Source organism: Hemicordylus capensis, chromosome 1 (assembly GCF_027244095.1).
Source record: "Hemicordylus capensis ecotype Gifberg chromosome 1, rHemCap1.1.pri, whole genome shotgun sequence".
Taxonomy (NCBI): Eukaryota; Metazoa; Chordata; class Lepidosauria; order Squamata; family Cordylidae; genus Hemicordylus; species Hemicordylus capensis.
This window is the reverse complement of record NC_069657.1, coordinates 47,885,091-47,912,262: the sequence shown is the minus strand read 5'-3', so window position 1 is coordinate 47,912,262 and position 27,172 is coordinate 47,885,091. Positions and strand designations below refer to the sequence as shown.

General features: G+C 43.5%; 1 protein-coding gene across 3 annotated transcripts in view; it reads right to left on the bottom strand.

Annotated features, from left to right (window-relative positions):
• The window catches only part of ANGEL1 (angel homolog 1), a 38,069-nt gene that overhangs the window by 5,750 nt on the left and 5,147 nt on the right, over positions 1–27,172 (bottom strand). For all 3 annotated transcript variants that reach the window (XM_053283180.1, XM_053283179.1, XM_053283181.1), the window contains exons 2-8: positions 24,676–25,269; positions 23,520–23,746; positions 22,914–22,983; positions 21,731–22,161; positions 8,096–8,222; positions 6,911–7,021; positions 5,192–5,261 (exon numbers count right to left, since the gene is read on the bottom strand). In XM_053283180.1, the coding sequence (XP_053139155.1) occupies positions 5,192–5,261; positions 6,911–7,021; positions 8,096–8,222; positions 21,731–22,161; positions 22,914–22,983; positions 23,520–23,746; positions 24,676–25,269 (1,630 nt within the window). The remainder of the gene's footprint in view (positions 1–5,191; positions 5,262–6,910; positions 7,022–8,095; positions 8,223–21,730; positions 22,162–22,913; positions 22,984–23,519; positions 23,747–24,675; positions 25,270–27,172) is intronic.

Here is a 27,172-nt window from a genome sequence, read left to right as displayed (position 1 = left end):
TCAGGTATAAGATGCACAAGAGTCCTTTGTGAATATGCAATATGATTTGTGTACTGACAAAGCTTGTAGTTTCAAAATGCGTCTCACCGAAGTAACTGCCACTGGGAATACCAGTTTAAACGTTAACAATCTTATTGGAATGGATTTCAGTGGTTCGAAAGGTGGGAACTGTAAGGTCTTCAACACAGTGCCCAAGTTCCAAGAGGGGAGATGGTGTTCCATCAGTGGTCAGAAGTGTAGCTCCCCTGAGGAACCTCTTCAGGTGAGGATGTGAATTAATAGCCCTCGCCAAAACGCCCGAGATGAGGCCCACCAGGGATGCTGCATGTCTTTTCAGCATATTAGGTCTCAGCTACATATCAAGGGGCACACATCCCCTTTGTCTATGTGTGTCTCTTGATATCATGGTGGTCATGTAAAAACTGCAGTAGGTGTTGAATAGAGGACTCCCCTCAGGGAACCTTGTGACATGCTGGCCACCTTAAAAAGGCTCTCCATGTACACTGGTACACCCAGTTTGTGGAAAGCTTACGGAATGCAAGGATGGTCTGAGACACTGTTTGAGTAACCATGTTGTTTCAACAATCTCCGCTCAGTCTCCTGTGGCGAAGTGTAGTAGCTCCGTGAACCATGGTCTCCTCAGCCAGAATGGGGCCACCAATATCACTTCTGCTTGTAGCATCCAGATTCACCTCAGTACCCTTGCCAACTGTGGAGTTGGCTGAAATGCGTAAAGCACACCCTTGGGCCAATTTGCTGATAGGGCGTCTGGGTCCACTGCTTGTTTGCATGGAAACCTGGATATGAACCTTGGAAGCTGGGCACTTCACAGTGTAGCAAACAGATCTAACACTGGTCTCTCCCATCATTGAGTTACTTGGTGGAAGACCCTCCAGTTCAAGGCCCGTTTGCCCGGCGTCAGGTCCTCTCAGCTGATCCAGTCGGCTAGTTGATTTAGATCCCCTTTCACATAATGTGCCGATAGCTATGTAAGGTGTAGTTCAGCCCAACTCATTAGCAGAACCGCTTCCGCATGCAGAGTTTTTGATTGTGTGCCTCCTTGTCTGTTTACGTGTGCCTTCGCTGTTGTGTTGTCGGTCCTGATCGGTACATCTCGACCCCGCAGTTCCTGATCAAATGCGCACAGGGTGAAGAGGATAGCCCTGAGCTCTAGCCAGTTTATGCTCTGACTTTGCTTGCTTACAGTCCACTTCCCTTGTGCTGAATGTTGAAGGCAATGCACCCCCCAGCCCCTGGTGCTAGGAACACAAGTACATAGGAAGCTGCCATATACTGAGTCAGACCATAGGTCCAACAACAACAAATATTTATATACCCCTTTTCCAACAAAAGTTTCCAAAGAGGCTTACATAGAGAAATAATAAATAAATAAGATGGCTCCCTGTCCCCAAAGGGCTCACAATCTGAAAAGAAACATAAGACAGACACCAGCAAAAGTCACTGGAAGTACTATGCTGGGGTGCATAGGGCCAGTTACTCTCCCCCTGCTAGATAAAGAGAATCACCACATTGAAAAGGTGCCTCTTTGCCCAGTTAGCAGGGGTCCATCTAGCTCAGTACTACCTACACAGACTGGCAGCGGCTTCTCCAAGAGTTCAGGCAGGAGTCTCTCTCAGCCCTATCTTGGAGATGCCAGGGAGGGAACTTGGAACCTTCTGCTCTTCCCAGAGCATCTCCATCTTCAGAAATTGCTTTCCTTTCAGCAGATTTTGAGGCAAAAATCTGCTTCACCACTGAAGGGAGTGACATACCTGGGAAGAGAGTGGCAGTAGCAAATGCCTCTTGCTGGCTATGGCTTTTTGAAATGGAAGGAGAAACCACTGGAACTCTCCGCAGTGGAATCTTGCCCATGGAACAGCTTCCAATATTGCCACCATCAATCCCAGAAGCCTTGCTAATGAAAGTAGTGGTACTGCTGGAGTGGAAAGCATCAGTTTGACTTCCATGGTAATCATTTGGTACCTGTCCTGAGGCAAGAACAATCGGTCCTCCGCCATGTTTATCACCACACCTGGATGCTGTAGTCTGTGTGATGGAATTAGCTGGTTTTTTTCTTGAGGTCCTCCAATAACCCATGTTCCCGAAACGTTTGAAGTGTCCTCTGGAAGTTGGACTCTGCTACTTCCTTGGGTGGCAACTGGATTAAAAGATTGTCTAGACATGTGAAGATCTGAATCCCCTGGAAGCAGAGGTAAGCCATCAGGGGTGCCAAGACCTTCGTAAAGATTGGGGGGGGGGCGGAACGATAAGCCAAACGGGAGTGCCGCATACTGGTAGTGTCTTCCTGCATACTTAAACCTGATGTCTCCTTCCATCTGGAATCTTTTGCATTTGTAATACCTGTTCAAATCTAGCACGACTTTTCTGGAACCATCCTTTTTGGGAACAGTGAACAAGACAGAAGTTTCCCCTGACCGAGAAAAGGGTTCCACTGCACTTATTTCCTCGAGCCATAGAATTTCCTTTTGCAACTCTAAGTGCTTGGAAATAGAGTGAGAGTGTGAGGTTGGGAAGAATCTGCGGAAGGGAAGGGCATCCAACTGTATAAGCTGTTTTGTATTATGCTGAGGACCCACCTGTCCATTATGGATTTCTCCCAAGTGTAAAAGTAGTCTGACAGGCGGCCCCCAACCTGGCATGTCCTGAGTCATGGCTGTTGTTTTGCTTGTCTGTCTGTTGTTCCTGGTCTGGAAATGTTGTCAGTTCCAACTGCCACACTGAGGTCTGAATTCCCTATCCCGGCCCCTAAAAGAGGGCCAATAGCTCCGAAAGGGCTGAAAAGGTCGTTTAGACACTGGCCTTTCTTATTTACGCGGTGCTGATGGCATGGTCTTTCTCTTATCCTTGGACTCTACAAGGGTGTCCTTAAGTGCTTCCTCTACAAACAGCTTTGTGCTGTTGTATGGTACAGCAGTCAAGTTTGTCTTAGAATTTGAGTCCACCTGCCAGCTCTTTAGCCAGAGGTGCCTCCTGCCCATAAGCGATGCAGCACACACTCTTGTGGAGGATCTGACAGAGTCTAGCATGGCATCCACCACAAAGGCCTGAGGCTTCTGGATCTTAAGCAAATGCTGACTCATCTTAACTGGATCTAAGGGAGGATCACTGAGCAAGTCATCAACCCACAATAAGGATACCCTAGCCACCACTGAAGCTGCCACAGAAAAGTGTGTTGCCAAAGAAGAGTTATCGTGTACTCTCCTAAAGGAAATTTCCGCCTTTTATCAGAGGGATCTTTCAATGTTGCCTCCCTATCCCTCGGGAGTAAAGATCCCGACACTAATTGCACCACAGGTGCATCCGTATTTGGGGTTTTTAATAAGTCTGGGGTCTCCTGTAAGAAGGAGTAATAATGATTTGCCACCGCCATTGGCTTCCTGTTGGCCGCTGGCAGGAGCCATTTCTGTTTTATTGCCTCAGTAAAACATTCTGGCATTGGTAAAAACATATCCCTAGGCTTAGCTTTAGGGAATACCAAGTCTCCCTTTGCTGACTGGGTAGATTCTGACACTATTTTTGATTGCAATCCAACAGTTGCTATGACCCTAGTCATCAACAGATTAAAGTCCTCAGACACAAACAGTCACTGAGAAACATTATTTGAATCTAGGTCCTCCCCACCAGCCTCAACCATTCACCCCCTTCCTTGTCAGGGACAATGTCAGGGTCCCCCATCTGCCTCCAGGTCAATCAGTGGGGTTACCGGCACTTTACACTTGTCAGGAAGAATAGGCCTGGGGTTCAGTGGGTTAGGGTCCCCCGAGTCTGGGCCTGACTGATCTGATGAATTTTGCTCTTTTCTTTTGTATTTAAAACCCTTGCCCCTTTTGAATGATAGCCCCAGGTGTGCTTTGTCTTCTTTTTGATTTTTTAGGAGATGGGCTAGTTGATTTTGAGGATGTAGATTCCTCAAATGATGAGGTCTGTCTACACTTTTTAGGTTTTTTACTTTTTATATGAGGCTTGAGTTGGTGAACTGTATCAACAATGGCATTCTTGAACCATGCCTGCCATTCCGGACGGACTTTTTGGGGAAACCAGGAGCTGACTTAGAGGGACCTGAAGAGGGACTACTCTCAACAAAGAGAGGTCTCACCGGCAATCTTTGTTGTCCCTGGTCCAGGGTCTGGTCCTTGCTGCTGCCTGAGGCCGATTTCTGTGGTCCTCCCAAAGTGCAGGGCAAGTTTGCGTCATTTTTGCCGCGGCCACCATCTCGGGCCTTGTGTTGCACGGCCGAAATCAAGGCTGACTGAGATGAGCCCGATCCAGCCGCTCACACCCTCAGCTCTGCTCCTGTTGGTGGCAGCTTTGCTGGAGGGGCTGCTGCTCCCCACAGTAACCTAGCGATGAGAGAGAGGTTCGAACGGGGAATGTTGAATGCACGCCTTCTCCATGCTCCCCTGGAATGTTTTTAGCCATGTGGCTGTGAGTCTCACGGCCTGAAGATGGAGACTCCACGGCTTCCTGGAGCGTCTCGCCAGGTGGCTCTAAAGCGGCTGGTATCAACATGGTTGGAAGGGGTGATCCGGGCACTCATGTGGCCCTTGGAAAGCTGCTCTGCCCTTTTCCCTTCAGTACACAGATCTTTCTCTCTTTCCCTGCGTGCTCCATGGCAGGGGAAAGTGCACAAGAAAGAGTGAAACTGAGAAGGGGGGGGGAACACTGAGGAAAACAAAGGAGGATTTTTGTGGTTTTTTGAATTTTGTAAAGGTATAGATTAGAAGGAATTAGGTTAGAACGAATTAAAGATTAACAATAGGAATAATAAAGAATATTTGAGAAAAGTCAGTCTGCCTGGAGCAACGCAGAACTGAAAGAACTGGGGGCGGGGTTATTCCTCTAACACTCTAGAGGCTTCTGTTCTTTAATCTAATTTACATAGTCCTGCCTAAGAGCATGTGAGGGGCATAACCCATCGAGATGTCCTTGACCCCAGCAACTCAGAACATCAGATTTCCTTGGGGAAACTGCTATCACCCTGTTAGTGCCGTGCTTCAGCATGAGCTTTGTGACTGGGCTCAAACAACACTTTTCAGCCAAAGCTGACTCTACTTTGTCACACAAGATGAGCATTATCTTCTTGAAGTATTCTTTAGTCTGTTAATCTTTCTGTCTTCCTAGTTATGGGCTTGCCTCATTCACACAACTCCACCCCATCCCTTCAGCTTACCTTGAACAAAACAGTTCTGGATCGGAGTTGTTATTCACAGTGAGTTTCTTAGGCCAATGTGGAGGACGGTCTGCAAAGAAATTCTGATCAAATCTGAACCCGCAGCACTTTGGGTCAAATACACATTGATCTACACCAGGGGTTCCCAACCTGTGTTACTCCAGATGTTGCAAAACTACAACTCCCATCACTCCCAGCCACAATAAACTGTAGCTGGGGATGACGGGAGTTATAGTTCAGCAACATGTGGAATACCACAGGTTGGGAACCCCTGATCTACATACACAAAGCAGGTGCTGCCTACATCTCACGTAGTAAGGAAGGCACAAAATGATGAAATAAGAGATGTGAAATAAGTCATACTTCAATACTGAATGCAAACTACTATGATGCTCCTGGCAGGAGGTCATCAGGGCCTCCAAATCTTTTGTGGCCAAATACAAACAGCAGTTCAGCATAGAGAGGCTATCAGAGAAGATAACTTCTACCATAGTTGGAAACTATCCCAGCCTGCTCTGCCACTTAACAGAACTCATGTGTGGACAACAAGATAAAAATAGTGGCTGATATACTGTGGGAAATTATTCAACGTAGTCCTAATGAAATTAAAGGTCAAATAAAGAAATTCTTAACTTGCCCTTTTAATTTGAATGGGGACTACTTTGAGTAATTTTCCTCATTGTGTCAGCCAATGTAGCAGTTAACAGATTAGTAAAGATGCTGCTCTTTGATTTGGCTTAAGATAGAAAGAACTACTTGAGGACTGCCCAGGAGTTTGGCCATGCCCAGTAGGATTTTGTCTTTCAAAAGGAGACTCCCACTATATATCCCAAACTGCTTTTGAAGATCCCCTCAGTTTTAAACGTTGCTTGCCAAGATTCTCAAACCTGGATCCCTAGATGTTCTCAAACAACAAAGAGATTCTCCCTTTGTTCTCCCCAACAACAAAGGGATTCTGGGTTCCTAGGTGTTGGACTATAACTCCCATCATTACCAACCACAATGGTCAAAGGGGACCCAAGTCTGAGGACCCCTGCCATATTATTATTATTATTATTATTATTATTATTATTATTATTATTATTATTATTTTACATTTATATCCTGCTCTTCCTCCAAGGAGCCCAGAGCAGTGTACTACATACTTCAGTTTCTCCTCACAACAACCCTGTGAAGTAGGTTAGGCTGAGAGAGAAGTGACTGGCCCAGAGTCACCCAGCTAGTTTCATGGCTGAATGGGGATTTGAACTCGGGTCTCCCTGGTTCTAGTCCAGCACTCTAACCACTACACCACGCTGGTTCTTTGGCATGGAAAACAGAATAAAGTTATTTCTTTGTTATATGGACTCCCAAGTCTTTTCATTGGCACATTTATAATTACCAAACCATACAAGGATGACACCAGATGGGGCAGAGAGAATATGAAACGATTCCTCACATACTATATCAGAAGGTTACAGAAAAGAGATTTCAAGGACTGGAGGAAATGTCGGCAAAGTTCAAGATGTGATATCCTTCATGAACACAAGAGCTGCTGTGGAGTTCTTACAAGATCCACTGGGACAAAGGGTAGAAAGCAGTGATGCTTGAGCATCATCTGCAGTGCCTTTCCGGGGAGTTTAAAGCCAGCATCTATTCAAGGACTCATACAATGAGGATATTGTAGCCACAGAAAATGGGCGGGGGGGGTGAGGTGCAGGGGAAACCTTTTCTGGATACCTGGTTTGGCATCTGTCACACCTTCCAACAAGATCAACTCTGCAGGCCGCTCACAGGCAGCGTCACAGTAATGGAACTGAAGCAGAAAGTCACGGCTGTATTTGAGTCTGTCTGCAGGGAGAAAGCCAGATCAAAGGAGGAAATAAAATGAGATATTTAAAGTGTGTCCAGACTGATAGCAACATATTGGATGAAAAACTATTTATATGAGGTGGATATGCACTTCATATCCTGTGGTTTGTATGGCTGCAGTTATCCAAAATAAATGCTCATTTCTGGATGGATGGAGTGCTCATATATTTAAGGATACTGAGGGATACAACTGAAATGAAATGACACAAGCCAGTTGATATAGGCACACCTTTGCAACTAGTGCTCAGAAACCACAATGGCATGAAAGATACAAAGGTTTGCTGTCATTTTGGGATTTGGGCGTATCAAGAACAAACAATTTCTTTCTAAACAGGGTGTTCAAGAAGGATGCTGTCCAGATGGCTTAATTTAAAAGTAATACTGGAGATATTTGTAGCTTGATCTCCATGAGGTAACAGAACTTTGTAAGCACAACTGTGGGAATAATGCCCCACCATGCACTCCATGTTGCACTGCATTTTTTGAGGAACTTCTAATGTCTCAGAAGCATTGTACCCGAGACAACTCCAGCCCTCCACCCAGGTTTGGAGCAGAGGATTGTTCGTAACTTGTGCTGAATTTGGGGGGTGTAGCACCAGGTCAGGGACAAAACTCTGCCCTTAAGGACAGGGTATTGTGACAACAAGTTTTTTGGTTGGCTACCAAAGCCAGCCAAAATTAGTGGCCCTCTGCTCAAGAACATCCTTTTATTTGTGTAACTAATGAGTGCCCTTCAAGATGATTGTTCCTACAAGCTCATGTGATTTTAAATATACAACATGAAAGTTAACTCATATACACCAAAGCAAGACATGCTGGTGCAAAGACATGGGAAATAACTCACTGTGTTTCCTTCAGTAATGAGTCACTTCGATTAAAGCTCAGTAAACTTTATCTGAACCACCTGAAATCTGCGTGTGTCTTTCATGCGGAGAACGGGAGGCTAAAGCCTGAGGACTCTAGACTGGAAAGTGTGCCACTTTTTTGACAGGACATTAATGGAAGAGGGCAAGACTATGCCACACATATCCTCAATTTCACCAGGAAGCTCACCTGATGTCTTGCTTTGGCAATGAGTGACATATTGGCAATCATCTGTTATGCCCAGACAACTGGGCCAAAGAGGAGTCAGCAGTTTCCGCTGATATGGATGCTCACAGAACTCTTCCTGCCCAGACACCTACAGAGGCAGAGGGGTTGGAACACAAAAAGAAAACTATTTTTTTATATAAGTTAGAGCCATTCCATACATACACAAGGATGTTGAGATACTAACACACACTCTTCTCAAATACATCAAACCTTACAACTTTTGACACACACAATTAAGTCAGAAAGCCAAAACCAATTCCACAGAAAAAAGGCATCTCAGAGCAACCCAAGCAATTTCCAAGCAGGAAGAATTAGTGATTAGAATAGAGGAGTCTAGATTTGTCCTCTCCAGTTAAGTTATTTAGACTGCCCTGTGGGGGAGTTTGTGCAGGACTGGGGCCCAGGGTGAGTCAGCAGTTTCTTTGTACCGCCTGCACAGACTAGCCAACTCTGGGACTGTATAGGGATGTAGCCTGTGGCGGCGAGATCATCAACAAAGGGGCAACACCAAAGGGGTAGAGTGATTAGGAGAGGAGAGCTCATCTTGTGGTAGCAAGCATGACTTGTCCTCATAGCTAAGCAGGGTCTGCCCTGGTTGCATATGAATGGGTTGCATATGAATGGGAGCACTGCAAGATATTCCCCTTGGGGGATGAAGCCGCTCTGGGAAGAGCAGAAGGTTTCAAGTTCCCTCCCTGGCTTCTCCAAGATAGGCCTGAAAGAGATTCCTGCCTGCAACCTTGGAGAAGCTGCTGCCAGTCTGTGAAGACAATACTGAGCTAGATAGACCAATGGTCTGACTCAGTATATGGCCGTTTCCTATGTTCCTATGAGAGCAAGGACCAGGCTTCCTGGCCCAGAACTGTACATGTCTATGGTAGTGCTGGATGGATATTTTATATGCTGGCTTCTGTTTTAAGGCATGGGTGAGACTGGTTTATAATGTGTCTGAGTTTGTCTGGAGATGGGGAGACAGGGGGCGTATCCACTGATTATGGGGTGGCTATTCTGGAGGTGGTGGGAAATAGAAGTAGTAATGTTGGCAAGTCAGCAGATCATTACAGGGGAAGGGAAATCATTAATCTAATAGCTGTTTCCCCTACTGGCTGTCCTGCCAGCTCTATGAACTTGGGGGGCAGTGCCATCCATCCACAGAGGCTCACCTTTGTAATGCCAGGTTGATCCAGAATAAGTCAGAAATCATCTGATTCTGAATGAAGGGATGGACCTGGTATGTATCACAGAGACTTGACTGGGGGAGGCTGGTCCCAGCTTCTCCCTCCAGTGTACTCTGTTGAGGTGCAGGTGAGGGGATGTGAGCAGGGAGGTGGGGTGGCTGTGGTCTATAAGGATAACATCTCCCTTGCCAGGATCCCTGTTGAAGTGTATGACCAAATGGGATGTGTGTACTTATGGTTGAGGACTAGGGATAGACTGGGACTTCTGTTGATGTACAAATCACCCTGCTGCCCAACAGAGTCCCTAACTGAGTTGACAGACAGGGTCTTGGGTTCAGCATTGGAGTCCCCCAGGCTTGTCGTGGTGAGGGACTTCAATGTTTACTTTGGGACCAATTTGTCCAGGGCAGTTCAAGTGTACATAGCAGCCATGATGCACGTTGTTGGTCACACGCTTGCTCTGGTCTTTCACTCTGATCAGGGTGGTATTCTGTGGGTGGAGACTCCTGTGGTTTCCCCCACTGTCATAGATGGATCACCATCTGGTTAACGTTGGACTCACAATCACACCACTTCCGTAGGGGTGAAGGGCCTATTAGGATGGTTTGCCCGAGAAGGTTACGGGATCCAATAAGATTCCAAGAAGCCTTGGAAGGATTTTGTATTGGCTCTGACAGTGAGGCTGTTGATGCCCTGGTGGAGGATTGGAACAGCAAACTCACCAGGGCAATAGACATGATCACTCCTAAGCATCCTCTCCAACCTGCTTCAAAGCTGGCCCCTTGGTATATGGAAGAACTATGGGGGATGAAGTGGCAAGGTAGACAACTGGAGCGCAAGTGGAGAAAGACTCGACTTGAATCTGACAGATTACAAAATAGAGCGTAACCAGCATTACGTGCAGCAAAGAAGTGATTCTTTTCAGCTCGTATTGCATCAATAAGATCATGCCCAGTTGTTTAGGGTTGTGAGAGGGCTAGTGTGTGCCTTTCCTCCCTTGAATTAGAATTTGGAACCGTCAATTACCCACTGTGACGTTTTTAATAAGTTCTTCATGGATAAAATCTCTCATATTCGGGCCGACTTCGATTCAGAGCTCACAGTTTCTACAGTGTCTGATGCAGAAGTGTCCAGCAACTCCTCTTATGTGGTTAGGTTGGCTCAGTTTCAGTTTGTGAATCTTGAGGATATGGACAAGCTATCTGGAACGGTGCAGCCTACCACCTGTTCTCCTGACCCTTCTCCAACATGGCTTATACTATCAGGCAGGGAGGCTGTTGTAGAAGCCTGGTAGATATTAAAAATGCTTCACTGAGAGAGGGCAGGATCCCTCCTTGTCTTAAGGAGGCAATCATTAGACCTCTTCTGAAGAAGCCTGCATTGGATCCCTCGGAGTAAAGCAACTATAGGCCTCTCTCCAGCCTTCCATGGCTGGGCACGGTAATTGAGAGGATGGTGGCCTCCTAGCTACAGGCGGTCTTGGAGGAAACCGATTATAGGAACATAGGAAACTGCCATATACTGAGTCAGACCATTGGTCTATCTAGCTCAGTATTGTCTTCACAGACTGGCAGCGACTTCTCCAAGGTTGCAGGCAGGAATCTCTCTCAACCCTATCTTGGAGAAGCCAGGGAGGGAACTTGAAACCTTCTGCTCTTCCCAGAGCGGCATCATCCCCTGAGGGGAATATGTTGTAGTGCTCACACATCAAGTCTCCCATTCAGATGCAACCAGGGCAGACCCTGCTTAGCTATAGGGACAAGTCATGCTTGCTACCACAAGACCAGCTCTCCTCTCCTTTATCTATTATCTATTATTATTATTATTTATTTATCTATTATAAATTATTATTTATTTATCATTATCTATTATTATTATTTATTTACACAGTCAGACAGGTGTTATTGACTGGTTTGTTTTATCCAGGTAATCGAGTCCTTCCCAAGGACCTGGGATGGCTGAATTTTATCATCAATATTGTTGGTTATTATAGATATCGTCGCAAAATATAGGCTGTTCCCAGTTAAGTTGCTTTTTGTATGGCAATGTTTTTGCTGACACCAGTTGTTTCTAAACATTTCAGTATCCATGTGTGAGGCAATGAATCAAAGGCTTTCTTGTAGTCAATCCATGCAACACTTAGATTTGTTTTTCTTCTCTTGCAATTTTCTAAAATCATTTTGTCGATCAGCAGCTGGTCTTTTGTGCCTCTGGTGTTCGGGCAACTTCCTTTCTGTTCAACTGGAAGCTGTTTGTTAGTTAATAAGTGTTACTTCACTTCATCTGCTATTATTCCAGTTAATAATTTGAACATGGTTGGCAGACAGGTTATCCGTCTATAATTACTTGGAACTGCGCCTTTTGCTGGGTCTTTCATGATGAGATGAGTTTTCCCAGTTGTTAGCCGTTATTCAATATCACCTCCTTGCAAAATGTGATTGAACTGTTTTGATAGTTGTTTATGAAGGCTTGTTAGGTGCTTAAGCCAAAAGCCATGCAGTTCATCGTCGCCTGGAGCAGTCCAATTTTTAGTTTTCTTTGCTCTTTCACTTATTAATTCTGGTGTTATTATTAGATCTTGCATTTGTTGGTTACATTTTTTGACCTCTTTCATCCAGCCTGCTTTTTTATTATAATCTATTGGATTGTCCCATAATTTCCCCCAGAATTGCACTGTTTCTTCTTTATTTGGTGTTTCTATGTTTCTTGCAGTTTCTCCTTCTATGCTTTGGTAGAAATGTCTCTGATTCGACTGGAATTGGAGATTCTGCCTGTGTTGTGTAGTTCTGGCTTCATATCTGCTAATCTTCTTTGACACTGCTGTTATTTGCTGCTTTATTAATTCCAGGACTTCTTTAATTTTCCTTGAATCTAAGTGGTATTTTTTGATCAGATACTGTTTTTTTTTATTATTATTATTATTATTATTATTTTTTGTTTACACAGTCAGACAGGTGTTATTGACTGGTTTGTTTTATCCAGACATTGAGTCCTTCCCAAGGACCTGGGATGGCTGAATTTTATTGTCAATGCTGTTGATTATTATAGATATCGTCGCAAAATATAGGCTGTTCCCAGTAAAGCTGCTTTTTGTAATTGGCTGATGGTGATTTCTGTGGCCCCTATGGTGTTGAGGTGCTCTTCAAGGTCTTCTGGAACTGCACCCAGGGCGCCAATTACCACTGGGACTATCCCCTGGTATTGCTATGTCGATTATTTTAACTTGTTTTTCTTTCTTCTCAACTACAGTTATATCTGGTGTATTGTGTGGCAGATGTTTGTCTGTTTGTAGTCGGAAGTCCCATAATATTTTTACGTCTTCATTTTCTTCAACTTTTTCAATTTTATGGTCCCACCAATGTTTGGCTACAGGTAGCTTGTATTTTTTGCAGATGTTCCAGTGTATCATCCCTGCTACCTTGTCATGCCTTTGTTTCTAGTCAGTCTGTGCGATCTTTTTACAACAGCTGATTAAGTGGTCCACTGTTTCATCTGCTTCTTTACAAAGGCAGCACTTGCTGTTTGTTGTTGATTTTTCGACTTTTGCTCTTATTGCATTTGTTCTTAGTGCCTGTTCTTGGGCAGCCAGTATTAAACCCTCTGTTTCTTTCTTCAAGCAACCATTCTTAAGCCATTGCCAGGTCTTGGTGATGTCTGATTTTCCACTTATATTGTGCAAATAATGACCATGCAGGGGCTTATTTTTCCATTTTTCTGCTCGGTTCTTGACTTGTTCTTTCTTGTAGGCCTGCTTTCTTTCATTGGTGTTGAATAGTTTCTCGTTCTTGACCATTTGAAGTGCATCTTCTTCACTGTCCTTGATATATTCTTCAAGGCCTCTTTTCTCCTCTTCTACTGTTGGATGGACTTGCAGCATTCCTCTTCCACCTGAGCTGCGAGGGAGGTATAGCCTATCTACATCACTGCGGGGGTGCAGAGCATGATTGATGGTCATGATTTTCCTGGTCTTACGATCCAGCATCTCTAGCTCTGCCTGGGTCCAATCTATTATTCCTGCAGTGTATCTGATAACAGGTATAGCCCAGGTGTTCATGGCTTGTATGTTGTTCCCGCCATTGACTTTGGACTTGAGGATTTTTCGAACTCTCCTGATGTATTCACTTCCAATTTTTCTTTTAACTTCAGTGTGTGCGATGTTATCAGCCTGGAGAATGCCCAAGTATTTGTAATGTTCTTTTTCTTCCAGGTTATTGATCTTGCTTCCATTGGGCAGTTCTATTCCTTCTGTTTTTCTTATTTTTCCTCTGTTCATTATTAATGCAGCACACTTGTCTAGTCCAAACTCCATTGCTGTATCGCTACTGAATATACAGAAAGTGTTTAGCAGTGATTCGATTTCTGACTGGGACTTTCCATACAACTTCAGATCGTCCATGTACAGCAGATGGTTGATTTTACTTGATGTTTTAGATGTTTTGTATCTGAGGCCTGTTTTGTTTAGTATTTGTGAAAGTGGGGTCATGGCAATTACAAACAATAGAGGGGATAGTGAGTCCCCTTGGAAAATGCCTCATCTAATGCTAACCTGTCCAAGTGTCTCACCATTGATTGTTAACTGTGTACTCCACATGCTCATTGCTTTTTTTATAAATATCTGAATATTTTTGCTGACACCAGTTGTTTCTAAACATTTTAGTATCCATGTGTGAGGCAATGAATCGAATGCTTTCTTGTAGTCAATCCATGCAACACTTAGATTGGTTTTTCTTCTCTTGCAGTTTTCTAAAATCATTTTGTCAATCAGCAGCTGGTCTTTTGTGCCTCTGGTGTTCGGGCAATTTCCTTTCTGTTCAACTAGAAGATGTTTGTTAGTTAATAAGTGTTGCATGACTTCATCTGCTATTATTCCAGTTAATAATTTGAACATGGTTGGCAGACAGGTTATCGGTCTATAATTACTTGGAACTGCACCTTTTGCTGGGTCTTTCATTATGAGATGAGTTTTCCCAGTTGTTAGCCATTGTTCAACATCACCGCCTTGCAAAATGTGATTGAACTGTTTTGATAGTTGTTTATGAAGGCTTGTTAGGTGTTTAAGCCAAAAGCCATGTAGTTCATCATCGCCTGGTGGTCCAATTTTTAATTTTCTTTGCTCTTTCACTTATTAATTCTGGTGTTATTATTAGATCATCCATTTGTTGGTTACATTTTTTGACCTCTTTCATCCAGCCTGCTTTTTTATTATAATCTATTAGATTGTCCCATAATTTCCCCCAGAATTGCACTGTTTCTTCTTTATTTGGTGTTTCTACGTTTCTTGCAGTTTCTCCTTCTATACTTTGGTAGAAACGTCTCTGATTCAACTGGAATTGGAGATTCTGCCTGTGTTGTGTAATTCTGGCTTCATATCTGCTAATCTTCTTTGACACTGCTGTTATTTACTGCTTTATTATTTCCAGGACTTCTCTAATTTTCCTTGAATCTAGGTGGTATTTTTGGATCAGATACTGTTTGGTGTTTTCATTCTTCAGCTTCTTGTCTTTCATATCTCTCAATTTACTAGCATCTGATCTAAGCCTGGAGATTTTATTTTCTAATCGAATCTTCCATTTAGGTGATGTACTGCTTTCTTTTTTTACAGGTCCACTGATCTTATATCCGAGCTCTTGTGTTGTTATTGTTGCTGCACTGTACATTAGTTGGTTTGTTTCTTGCAAATTATTGGTTGTTATTTCTGCAAGTGCAGCATTGACATCTTTTAATGCCTGAGCAAGTTGTTTTTTGGCAACTGTTTTTAGAGCTGGAAGTCGAACTCTGGTGGTTGTTTGGTTCATGTGCTCAGTTATTTTTTGCTTTAGTTCTTGTTGCTTTTCTGTTAAATGGCATTTGGGTTTTTGAGGTGAAGGCAAAGGGGCGGTTGCCTGGTTTTGGTTTTGAAACAGTTCAGCAATAGTGGCATCCTCGATTTCCGACACCTCCTCCACCTGCGCCTGAGCAACTGCTTCAGTTGGTGGTAATTCTTCTTCCATATCTTGAGCCTGTGTTGCTCTTTGCAGTTCTTCCAGCTCAACTCCTGTGAATACTTTATTTCTTATTATGAATCTTCTCTGGTCTGCTAGCCTTTGTTCTGTTATTTCTGTATCTGGATGCTTCTCTTTCCAAATTTGGTACATTCTTTTTAAATAACCTCTTCTAGCTGGATTAGACTTGTAATAGCAGATCATTATTTCCTTGTTGGCATTTTTCGTATATTTTTTTCGGTTAAGCGACGTTTCTTCCAGTAACTTTGCTGTCTTCAGCCCTGGTTGCTCAACTGAAGATCCTGAGTCCTGTTGCCCACTTGCCACCAGATGTCCAGGGACTATAGCACCTGGCGTGGTCCTTGTTGACCCAGGCGACGACCAATCCGGTATAGATTTATTAAAGTTACGTCTCACCATATTGTTGATGGGAGAGGCACTCTTTGTCTGGCTCCTCTGGTGAGACCTGTCCAGTATGGTTGGACCTCTGGCATAGCTCTCACCTTCCTCAGAGCACACAAGCCCCACAACCACGCCAAGGTAGTGCCTCATTGGCTGTTAGCCTCAATGGCTAACAACTCTTATTATTTCTTGTTTACACAATCAGACAGGTGTTATTGACTGGTTTGTTTTATCCAGACATCGACTCCTTCCCAAGGACCTGGGATGGCTGAATTATTTTTTATTCTTATTCTTATTCTTATTCTTATTATTAATTCAATTTCTGTATCAACCTTCCAAAAATGGCTCAGGGCGGTTTACAAAGAGAAATAATAAATAAATAAGATGGATCCCTGTCCCCAAAGGGCTCACAATCTAAAAAGAACACAAGATAGACACCAGCAACAGTCACTGGAGGTACTGTGCTTGGGGTGGAGAGGGCCAGTTACTCTCCCCCTGCTAAATAAAGAGAATCACCAGGTTCAAAGGTGCCTCTTTGTCAAGTTAGCAGGGGTTATCTAGACCCATTTCAGGCAGGCTATGGAGCTTTCGGGCAGGCTATGGGGTGGACTGCCTTGGTCGGCCTGATAGAAGATCTCCAATTAGGAATTGAAAGAGGGAGTGTTGATCCTTTGGATCTCTCGATGGCTTTAGATACTATTGATCATAGTATCCTTCTGGAGATTCTGAGGCAGGTGGGAGTAGGAGGCACTGCTTGGCATTGCTGAACTTTCATATGGTGTTCCTCAGGGTTCCATAGTGTCTCCAATGTTGTTTAACATCTACATGAAATCGCTGGGAGAGATCATCAGGAGATTTGGTGCAGGGTGTTATCAGTATGCTAATGACACCCAAATCTATTTCTCTATGTCAACATCATCAGGAGAAAGCAAAACCTCCCTAAATGCCTGCCTGGAGATGGTGATGGGATGAATGAGGGATAACAAATTGAATCCAGATAAGATGGAGGTACTTATTGTGTGGAGTCAGAACTCAGGAGAACTTTTTTGATCTACCGGTTCTGGGTGGGGTCACACTTCCCCAGAAGGAACAGGTATGCCATCTGGGAGTGCTCCTGGATTCACATCTCTCCCTAGTGTCCCAGGTTGAACCAGTGGCCAGAGGTGCTTTCTATCAGCTTTGGCTGATATGCCATCTGCATCCATTTCTTGAGATAAACGACCTCAGAATAGCAGTACATATGAGGGTAACCTCCAGACTTGACTATTGGAAAGTGCTCTATGTGAGGATGCCTTTGTACAGTCCAGAAACTGCAGTTGGTACAGAATGTGGCAGCCAGGTTGGTCTCTGCGTCAACTCAGAGAGACCATATTACTCCTATACTAAAAAAGCTGCACTGGCTGCCATTAAAAGGCAGGAAATCCAGGAAAGATTCAAGGTGCTGGTTATAACCTAAAGCCCTAAATAGCATAAGCCCTGTGTATTTAAGAAAATGTCTTCTTTACCATGAGCCCCACCACCCACTGAGATCATCTGGAGAGGTTCAGCTGCAGGAACTTCCCACCAGCTCAACTGGTGGCTACTCAGGGACGGGCCTTCTCCATTGCTGCCTCAAGGCTTTGGAATGAGCTCCCTGCTGAAACAAGAGCTTCCCCACCTTTTAAGAGGCAGTTAAGACAGATTTATTCGCCCAGGCTTTTAATTAGATTTACAGTTTTTAACAGTTTTAACATTGTGTCAAATGTTAAATTACTTTATTGTTTTAGTGTTTTAACATGTATTTTATTGTAAACCACTCAGAGACATAGGTTTTGGGTAGTATAAAAATGTATTAAGTAAATAAATAAATAAATCTGACTTTGAGGTAGAAAATGGCACAGAAACAAATATGTATGTCTGTTAGAGATGTGCATGAAATGAATTTGATTCATTTCGAATCCAAATCCAATTCAAATCTGGTCCGAATATTCAATTCAAATTCAAATCCAATTCTAACCGATTTCACCCTGTTTCGGCACCTTTTTGAACCATGAATGGGCCTGAATGGTTTTTTTAAAAATCCCAAACAACTCTCAAATCGAATTCAAATTGAATTTGGAAAATTTGATTCAAATTCTAATTTAATTTCCCTTTTAAGCGGTGATTCGATTCAGATTCAAATCACCCAGATTCAAGTTGAAAAATTTTGAATCCGAATTGATTTGCACATCCCTAATGTCTGTTTCATAACAGGGTGGGTTCAGACATAGCACGGAACATCCACTGAAGCGTGAGATGTCCCTCCGTGAGATGTCCCTCAACCCCAAGAACGTGTGCTCTCTGCTCTCATCCCTGTGCAAGCATCCACTTCTTTTGCAAGTTAGGATAAACCAAAATGGGCTTATTCTTAGGTACCCACTTCAGAGAAACCGAGATCTTAACTCAAGCGTTTCAGATCTCAGGTTCTCTGAAACATAGGAAGGTGCCATGTACTGAGTCAGACCACTGGTCCATCTAGCTCAGTATTGTCTACAGACTGGCAGAGGCTTTTCAAAGATTGCAGGCAGGAGTCTCTCTCAGCCCTATCTGGAGATGCCAGGGAGGGAACTTGGAACCTTTGACATGCAAGCATACAGATGCTCTTCCCAGAGCAGCACCATCCTCCAAAAGGAATATCTTACAGTGTTCATGTGTAGTCTCCCATTTCACATGCAAACCAGGTGGACCCTGCTTAGCAAATTCATGCTTGCCATCACAAGACCAGCTCTCCTCGCTTATGCACAGGATCAAGCTGTTGCAAATATGAACTCCAAACAGGTAAAGTAATTAAGGTAGCTGAAACAGATTTGATTAAAAGAAAGAATGTGTTGTATCCATTAAAGAGACATATGTCTTGTTATGAACAGTCCACCTATCAGAACCAGAGGTATCAACTCAGAAGTATATGAAATATAGGCCCGGAATACAGGCCTGTGTCTAAATTCGTTTTATATCAAGAAATGAAATCACACCTGAACTCTGGTGAACTGCTTGCTCTCCCTGCTCTGAAGGGAGGAGGTGATCTAGCATTGTGTTGCTAAAATGGATATGCAAGAAACACAAAGGCTTTGGCCTGGGCTACTCATATGCTAAAATGCATCTGACTCACTATGTCTATGGAAGAGTCTGCTAGGGGGCTGATTCCCTCCCACCCACCCCCCTTTTCCTGTTACAAGAAATCAGTGTTAAATGCTTGTATTGTTCTCCATGGAAGTTCAATATAGCCAAATGGATACTGAGAAAATACTTGCAGGCTTTAAGTATTCTCTCACTGATGATTCTGTCCTAGCCAAAATGTATTGAATGTCCCACACATGTAAATATTCTCGTTTTCAATTACAAGAAAAACACTGGATAAAGGTACATATGTAATTGCTGTCTCACACAGAATATCCTGAATCCCCTTACTAATTCTTGACTTCTTAACACCTTCTGGGGGCCAGACTGCCAAGATGTAATTTGCAGCATCTTAGATGCAGATTTGCTGTGGGCAATGTCCCCCTCCCTCCCTTCCTGAAGCGCACAGAGTTTACAGATGATGAGATCCAGAGATATCGCTGGACTAGCTGATATCCTGAATAATAAAGATTTTGTTCAGAAGGTAGCAGCGACTTATCACCTTTTGGACATCCAGGAAAAGAAGAGATCTTGAATAGATTCTATTCAAGGATCAAAGAGAAAATCACTATAAGAATGAGGCTTTTTGGACAGAGAGTTTAGCATGCTTGTGCCTACAACAAGATCTGCTCACACGCTTTCCCAGAGTTTGCTGCCCAGCCGCGGGGCTAAGCAGGAACTCTGCCCGTGCTCAGAGGCTGTGACTTCCACTGCGCAGTGAGAAGTCAAGGCTCCCCAGCCATGGAGCTCTCAGCTATGATCTGAAGCAACTGCACAACTCCTGTCTCCGCCAGTGCCTCACCCCTTCAGCTGAAGTGATTCGTCTCTCTCCAGCCTCTGATCCTGGTAATATGCTACAAGCCTTGAAATTCCCTCATCCCTTCCTCTTTTACTGCCCCCTTCTCCGTTCCCCCCCTTCTTCCCTTCTACGAATCTCCCCAAAATCATACCAGCCCGCAGCCTTCATCCCCCCCCCTTTCTTTTCTGCCTGTATCTGAAATGTATTAGAATCTAGGAAGATTTAAATGCACACATATGTAGTTAGGCACACGGTGAATATTGGTACTGGCTAGGACATTCTGTTTAATTACTGTTGCTAAAATTGATAGAGGGTTCTGCTTTTTGCCTTGCTAGATTAGATCTTTTATACTCAATAAAGCCCATTGAATCTTTGAGTGGTTTGATCTCCTCCCTTCTTCGCAATCCACATCACACATGGTCACTGATATAAAAGAACTTGATGACATTATGGCCCAGACCTGTTTTATATACTAGCTAATGAGCATGTTTGGTATATAGATCAGGCCTGGTCTGTAACAGTCTCTTCAATAGACAAACCATTTAATTTTGCTATATGGCCCTAATCTTGTTCCCAGATATGCAGTAAACGCCAGTCTAGACCTAGCTGACATCCACATATCTTACTTAGGAGGAGGCTCAATCCTCCTTTTACTTCTTGCACTCCTACTTAGGACTAAGCAAGACGTACACAAGACTTCTTGTATTAATACGGGGAACATATTTAGTTATGATGGCATCACCAAAGTATACCAACCTTTCACAGGTAGTGAGGGTCTGCCATCTTCCTCCAACTCCTCTTTTCCTCTAATATTAGCCAAAATGTTGGAGTCAAATTTAGCATTCATTGTCTGAGCAAAAGTCTCACCTCAGGAGTTCAACTGCAGCATTCCTTAATTTATTTTATTTATTTATCACATTTTTATTCCGCCCCAAACACAAGTTCTCTGGGTGGTTAAGCCCAGTGCTGCAAGTTAATTCAAGAGTAATACTTACTCTTTTTACTTCTGGGATTTTTTTCAATTGGCTCTTCTTTCTAAGACTCACACTGACGCTGATTTTTGGTGAGGAATAGCACATGCCGAGTTTCCTGCTCCACACACCTGACATAAGAATATTCTGACTCCCCTTTCCGCCCCCTGAATTGTGGCACACGTATGTCACCCTCTGCCCTGGTCTCCCATTTTCTCCCTATTTTCTTCAAATACCTAAGAATAAGCAGAGATTGATGGGTTTGGACGACATGACCAATCTCAGCTTATCCTAACCTACAAAAGGGTTATACACCCTTATACACTTATACACTTGTATAAGGATGGTGATGGGAGTGTGTGCTCTTGGGGCTGTGGACTGTTGTGCAGAGCTCAGTTTCAAACTGAGTTTGAACTTGCCCAAAGAGTAAGATATAGAATCCAGTAATCTTACATGCACAGCTGCACACATGAATCCTGCAGTCCACACATTCTGGCAGCTTCAGCCTATCTGGATCCTCACCTGGCCATCCTGCAGAAGCAGCATGTGTTGTGCAGTCTGCACAACAGGATTCACATTTTTACTACAGAAAAGGATGTCTGATTTCTCTCTCGCTCTCTCTGCTTTTAACAAGCTTTACTTAATATTATCAAACATGAGGATTCAGTACACTGGCCAACTAGACTTAACTTAATTTCTAATCCTAACAGAGCAGTATCTTAAATTCCATCCACTCTCTCTCTTTTTGCTTAACTTGCTAATAAATTTATATTTTAATACTTCCGTATTTCTGCACCTATTTTGTTTATGTGGCACAAAACAGGCAGCATGAAAAAAGCTGAAGTGACAGGACAAAAAGATGACAGGCAGACACACTTTAAATTTACGCAGATTCTTGTTTGAATTTGGAGTTTTCCCCTGTAAGTCACACGATTGAAATACAACAGTGAGGCTTCTTGCACAATTAGCTAGTTCAGTTTCACTATATGAACTGACCAGGTGGCACCAGTTATGGAAAGAAAAACAAGCAATAATCTCAAGAGGTGTTAAATTCATAAAGGAACGAAAGATACATTTAAGAGCTAAACCAGGCAAAGAGCTGTTGCCTGCTCTTCCCTTTCTCTGCTTACCTTCCAGGCTGGCATCCCATGGTAGTACAACTGACCATTCCGGATGAACTTGTACAGTGGCGAGTCAGGCACAGAATTCAGGTCCCCACATAAGATGATGGGGCAATAATTGCCATCGGCCATTTTTGAAGTCTTGTCTATCTCTGCCAGGAGTAGAGCCATCTGGGCCAATTTGATATCTCCCCGACGGGGATTATACAGCACGTGAGTGTTGGCCACACACAAGGGCCTGATTGCCTTATCTCCCAAGCTCTCAAGTAAGGGCTGCAACAGTAACACCAAACCCACATTGTCCCTGTTGAGGATGTCCAAGCCAGGACGGAAGAATTCAACAGGGTTGGTACTGATCAGCTGGAACCTGCTCTGCTTGTAGCAGATTGCACAACCATCTGTCTTTCTTCCTGTCCGCCGCTTGTAGATGCAGGCAAAGCCTAGCCAAAAAACAAAAGCTCTTCTCAGGGTAATTCAGACAACTAGGAGCCTACAGCTGCAGTTCAAAATGTATGCATCTGAACGTAAACATCTCCAGCACAGAATACCTCCAGTGGCTGTTGCTGGTGGCTATCCTATTTTTCTTTTTTTAAATTATGAGCCCTTTGGGGACAGGGAGCCACTTTAATTTATTTATTTAGTTAGTTAATAAATAAACTTTTGTTGAAACTTTGGGAACTTTTGTTGAAAAGCAGTATATAAATATTTGTTGTATTTGTATTCGTATACACAGATGTAAACCTCACTGAAGTCAGTGGGACTTAATTCTGAGTAAACATGCATAGATTTAGATTTCAAGTCTTTAAATAAAGCAGAGAAAGATACAGATCTTATTCTACAAACCTTTTGTTTGTATTGGCTAATGTAAATGTTCCTCCTGACCTTGAGAAACATACCTGATTATCCCAGGGGACTGAAGAGCACATGCTGGCAGGGAACAATGTTTGGGCATAGAGCTTCCCTGGTGCTATTTAACTGTTTAAGGGAGGGACTAAAGGAACAAGGAAGGCACCAGGATACACGTCAAACCCACAACTCTGCTATCACTCAGGGGATAACACAAATCATCTAAAAAATGTACTTGTCACTAGAATAAAATACACTGCATTTCTAGAGATACAGTTTGGAGGGACTGAGAATAATGTTCCTAGGCTAGTCTTAGAATCAGAGTTCCAGAAAAGGGTCATTATACCCATCATCATAAGTGTTGGTTCCAGCTGCTCCCAATAGTGATTCTCTTGAACCTCCTGGAGACAGAGAACCTGAAAGGAAACAGAGCACACTGCTTAGCAACTCTATTTTTCAGGCAGAACAAGAGGGCAGGTGTCCTCATTGTTGTTGCTTATGCCTGAATACTTTCCCTCCACCTATTCCCCTTGCTTCTGCTGAGACTGCATTCAATTACATATTTAAGCAACAGTTTCCAAAACAGGGAGAAAAGGTGAAAGACATTTAAGAGGATGGGAGACTGCACGTGGAGATGCTCACAACTTCACAGCCATTGATCGGTGCTACTCAGAAAGCACTTAGTGCCCCTCAATAGCAACAGATTTCTGAGAATAGGAGGGTGGCCTACATATGGACTCTTCCTAAGTTTATTCTTATTTTCTTAGAGCATCTTAGAGGGGTATGCTTGGGGAAATGAGAGTAGCCCAGCCACAGTCAAGACTAGAGACTCCCAATCTCTAAACTGTGCAATGCCATATCGATATCCCATCCCAGTACCTCAGTGTGCATAGATCAACTGTACATCTTAAACTTTCATAGTGTCCAATTCAGATGGGCAAGTGATACTCACATCAGGATCCCAGTGCTGAATCTCCTGTAAGAGATTTGTGAGACGATAGCTCCAGTTCAAAATGTCTGGGTGGCAATGCATGTAGAGGTGTGGACTCTGTTCTATTAAGTCCTGGGCCAGAATGTTGTAGGACATAACTCTGAATTCAAATAAGGATCCAGCCTCTGGGCCTTCCTCTGGGATGCAGTCCTGAGCAGAAAGGTCTTCCCAGTCCCGCCACAGAATCTCTGCGCAGTGAGAAAGAGAGAAGACAAGCAATGTCCGATTTATGTTGGGAATCCCTCTGTATAGTACCTCTATGGTTTCTTCTGTTGGGCAAATAGCAACTTTGGGGCTTGGACTTTAGAAGTGGAAAAGGTACAAGGAAAAGGGTTGAGTCCCTTTCCCCCAGTGTTGCAGTCTGTAACCTGCCAGAGCTACTGTGCAATGTCAAAGGCAGCTGGGGCCATGAAGCAACGAAGGTGCTGATGCAGAAACCATTCCTGGGCAGGAGCACCATGCTGTTACCCAGGAGCAGTTTCTAGGCAGCATCATCCAGCAGCTCCACTGTTACATCATGGGAGATGCCTTTGATGTTGCACAGTCGCTCACTACCACTGATGGCGGGATGCGCATCATGTCACTCACTGTTTTTTGTTTTGTTTTGTTTAAGCTGACCAATTAATCAGGGGCACATTTTCGTTGTTTAAACACTTTAAATGATTAATCAGTTAAATACTGCAGCTCTAGGACTTAGGAACTAGTAGTCTGGGAAAGTGGTCACTAAGCAAACCTATATTCTTATATTCTTTTCTTACAAACTATATTCTGCCACCTCATCTACTGCACACACAATCATACTATTTGAATAACTCACATGAACTATGTTGCCATGCCAATCTGATGACAGGTGGTCACAAAAGCTCATGCCTATACTTTATAGACTGCAAATCTGTACACTTCGAGAGCAGGTTAAATTAGAACTTCAAGCACCAAAGAAACTGAGCAATGGATTAAGCTGTCGTGGGGAAGTTGTGGAAGCGATGAAGGATTCTAACGAAAAGGTTGGCAGTGGTGTCTCAAGACTATCTTATACAATGAAATGCCCATGTGGTATAAATCACTTGTTCATATTCTGTTGACCAGACTTCACAAGGTGAAATACACTAGCACTCACCATGATAAGGTATCTCTGCTGGGAATGGCTGAAATTGACCCACATCCTGAAAAGGCCACACTGCTCCCTCTGTTGACACCACATCAGTCTCCAATGCAGGACTCCAGGCCAACACAGCAGGGTCTTCAATCCACACTTCTGTAGACAGAGGAGCAGCATCAATAATCTGAGGATCAGCCTGCGTCCTTATTGCTGCCCACAGAGCACTGTCTCCTTCAGCCTCTCTTTCCTCTGCAGGTAAATTTGCCAGGGTGGTTTCTACAAATTCCTGTAGTTCAGGGGATGCTTCAGTCTGGACCACATGCTGCTGCTCCTGGCCATCTGACTGTGCCGATATGTTCAGGTCGCTTAAACTTGTCATCAGTAGCTCAGGGCCTTCCAGCCACTCAGCAGTTGAAATGGCCAATACCTTCTCTGTTTTTGAAGGACTCTCACTGGTGTGCAGTCCCCCAGCGCCTTCCTCCAGCCACTGCTGCAGCAGGGCTTGCTGCTCCTCTGAGACTGGCTTCCCACTGACTGGAGCAGAAAGACCATCTATACAGGTGGCTGGGCTCTTCGCCAGAAGCACATTCTTTCGACAAGTAAAGAAAGCATCTGCCAAACAAACCAACATCAGATACTGATTAAAATCTACTGCCTTCCTAAGGGTAACAAAATTAGGTGCATTAGAACTATTTAAATGCAAACGAGATTGTTTTAGGCAAATACAGAAAAGAGTAGCTTGAACTACTTTCCCCCCCTTAGGTATGTTAAGAGCTGTTCTGATCTATCTGAAGCTGATACTTTGGATTGTCTTTGCATTTACTCTAATACTCTTTACTTCAATGCAAGACCATTCAAAGTGATCAGCTAAAGTAGATCAGAGCAGCTTTTAACACTCCTAAGGGGGGGGAAGTAGTCCAAGCTACTCTTTTCTATATTGGTCAAAAACAATTCCATATTTTTGTGGGCCTGACTCATGGTTTTGAGAACATGGGTTTAGAAGCACTAGAGTTTCTTGATCACTTCAGCTGGCTTGAAGTCTCAGCCAGCAAGTGCAGATTTGTACTGCTCAGCATGCACAAACTGCTGGAACAATCTTCTCACACACATAGTATGTGTATTAACAGTTTCCATCTTTGATTCTTAGTAATTGCAAACTGAAGTATAAATTAACTGACATCCATGTTCAATATTTGCCAACAAGACCAGAGGTGCTAAGACAGAGAAGTTAAGCAGGGAAAACGTGATTATCTCATTAATTGGAATAAAAGAAATGGAACATAATGACATAGTACATAATGTGAGGTGTTATTTTCTTGGCTATTTAGTTAGCATCTGTCTGTTTTGCCCAGCAGGGCAAATAGTAGCAGGTGAGGGGGAATTATAATCAGGAAAATGATGCGAAGGGAAAGGGAAATAAATGTTCCTCTGAACATTACGGCCCTGATCTGATTCAGAGACCTCCTGGGGCTATTAACTTTTCAAAAGAAAAGTGATCCTGATCACAGCTCTCCTGTGTCACATCTAGCTTGGCCCCTAGATGAACTCTCTTCTCTGGTTTAGAATTTGTCATTCCCTCTCACATTCCTATTTTTGCCAATATTATACAAAATGCCTGTCATTATGATGGGTGGAATGCACATGGAGGTAGATCTTATACTTTGCATGGGGGAGAAGTCAGCAGTACAACTGCACAGAGCATCCTTTGTAGGATAGTGAAAGTTAAGGTTGATGGCAAGTTTTGCTTTCACCACAACTATGTTTCCAAATGCAGAACTTTACCTCTCTCCATAAAACAGAATGGCAGCAGCTGATTTTAGATGTTTTGATCGTATAAGATCAACAGGGTGAGGGAACATTGTGACAGCAATCTCTGGCACTGATCTACACATCTTTGTTGCATTGTCTGAAGGTAGTTGACACACAGAGAAGAGTATAAATGATGTAGTCACTGCTTATATACATATACTCATTCACACATCAGCTCATTTCACAGTAGCCTTCTTCAGGCGTTTAGAAGTGCCACTGTAACTGTGTACAGTGGAGCAAATGGGTTGGAAATCCAACCCCAACCCCTCACGCTCAAACACAACACTGCTCATGCTTAGAGTGGTATGATACAACCTCACAATCACAGAAGCATCCACCATAACGGATAGTGTAATTTCCCATTCAGACACACGTGGCTCTAAGTGTGACTTGAGTTTGTGCATGGTAGGCTGGGTAGACTTCCAACCCATTTGCTCCACTGTACACAGCTAAAGGAGCACTTTTAAATGTTTGAAGAGGACTAGTAAAATTATTTCTTGTATACCGGCGGTGAGGAATGCCATAGTGATGTCATCCCTTGCGTATGCATGTTGATCCTACACAATTAGTATGTCTGGAAAGAGCTATTGAGTCAGTGATATAGTGAAAATAAAAGTCACACCAAACAACCCTTCTGAGGCGAGGATTAACCTGCTCTTGGCCAGGATCAAATTAGACATCACTTTAAACATATGACTGGGGCTAG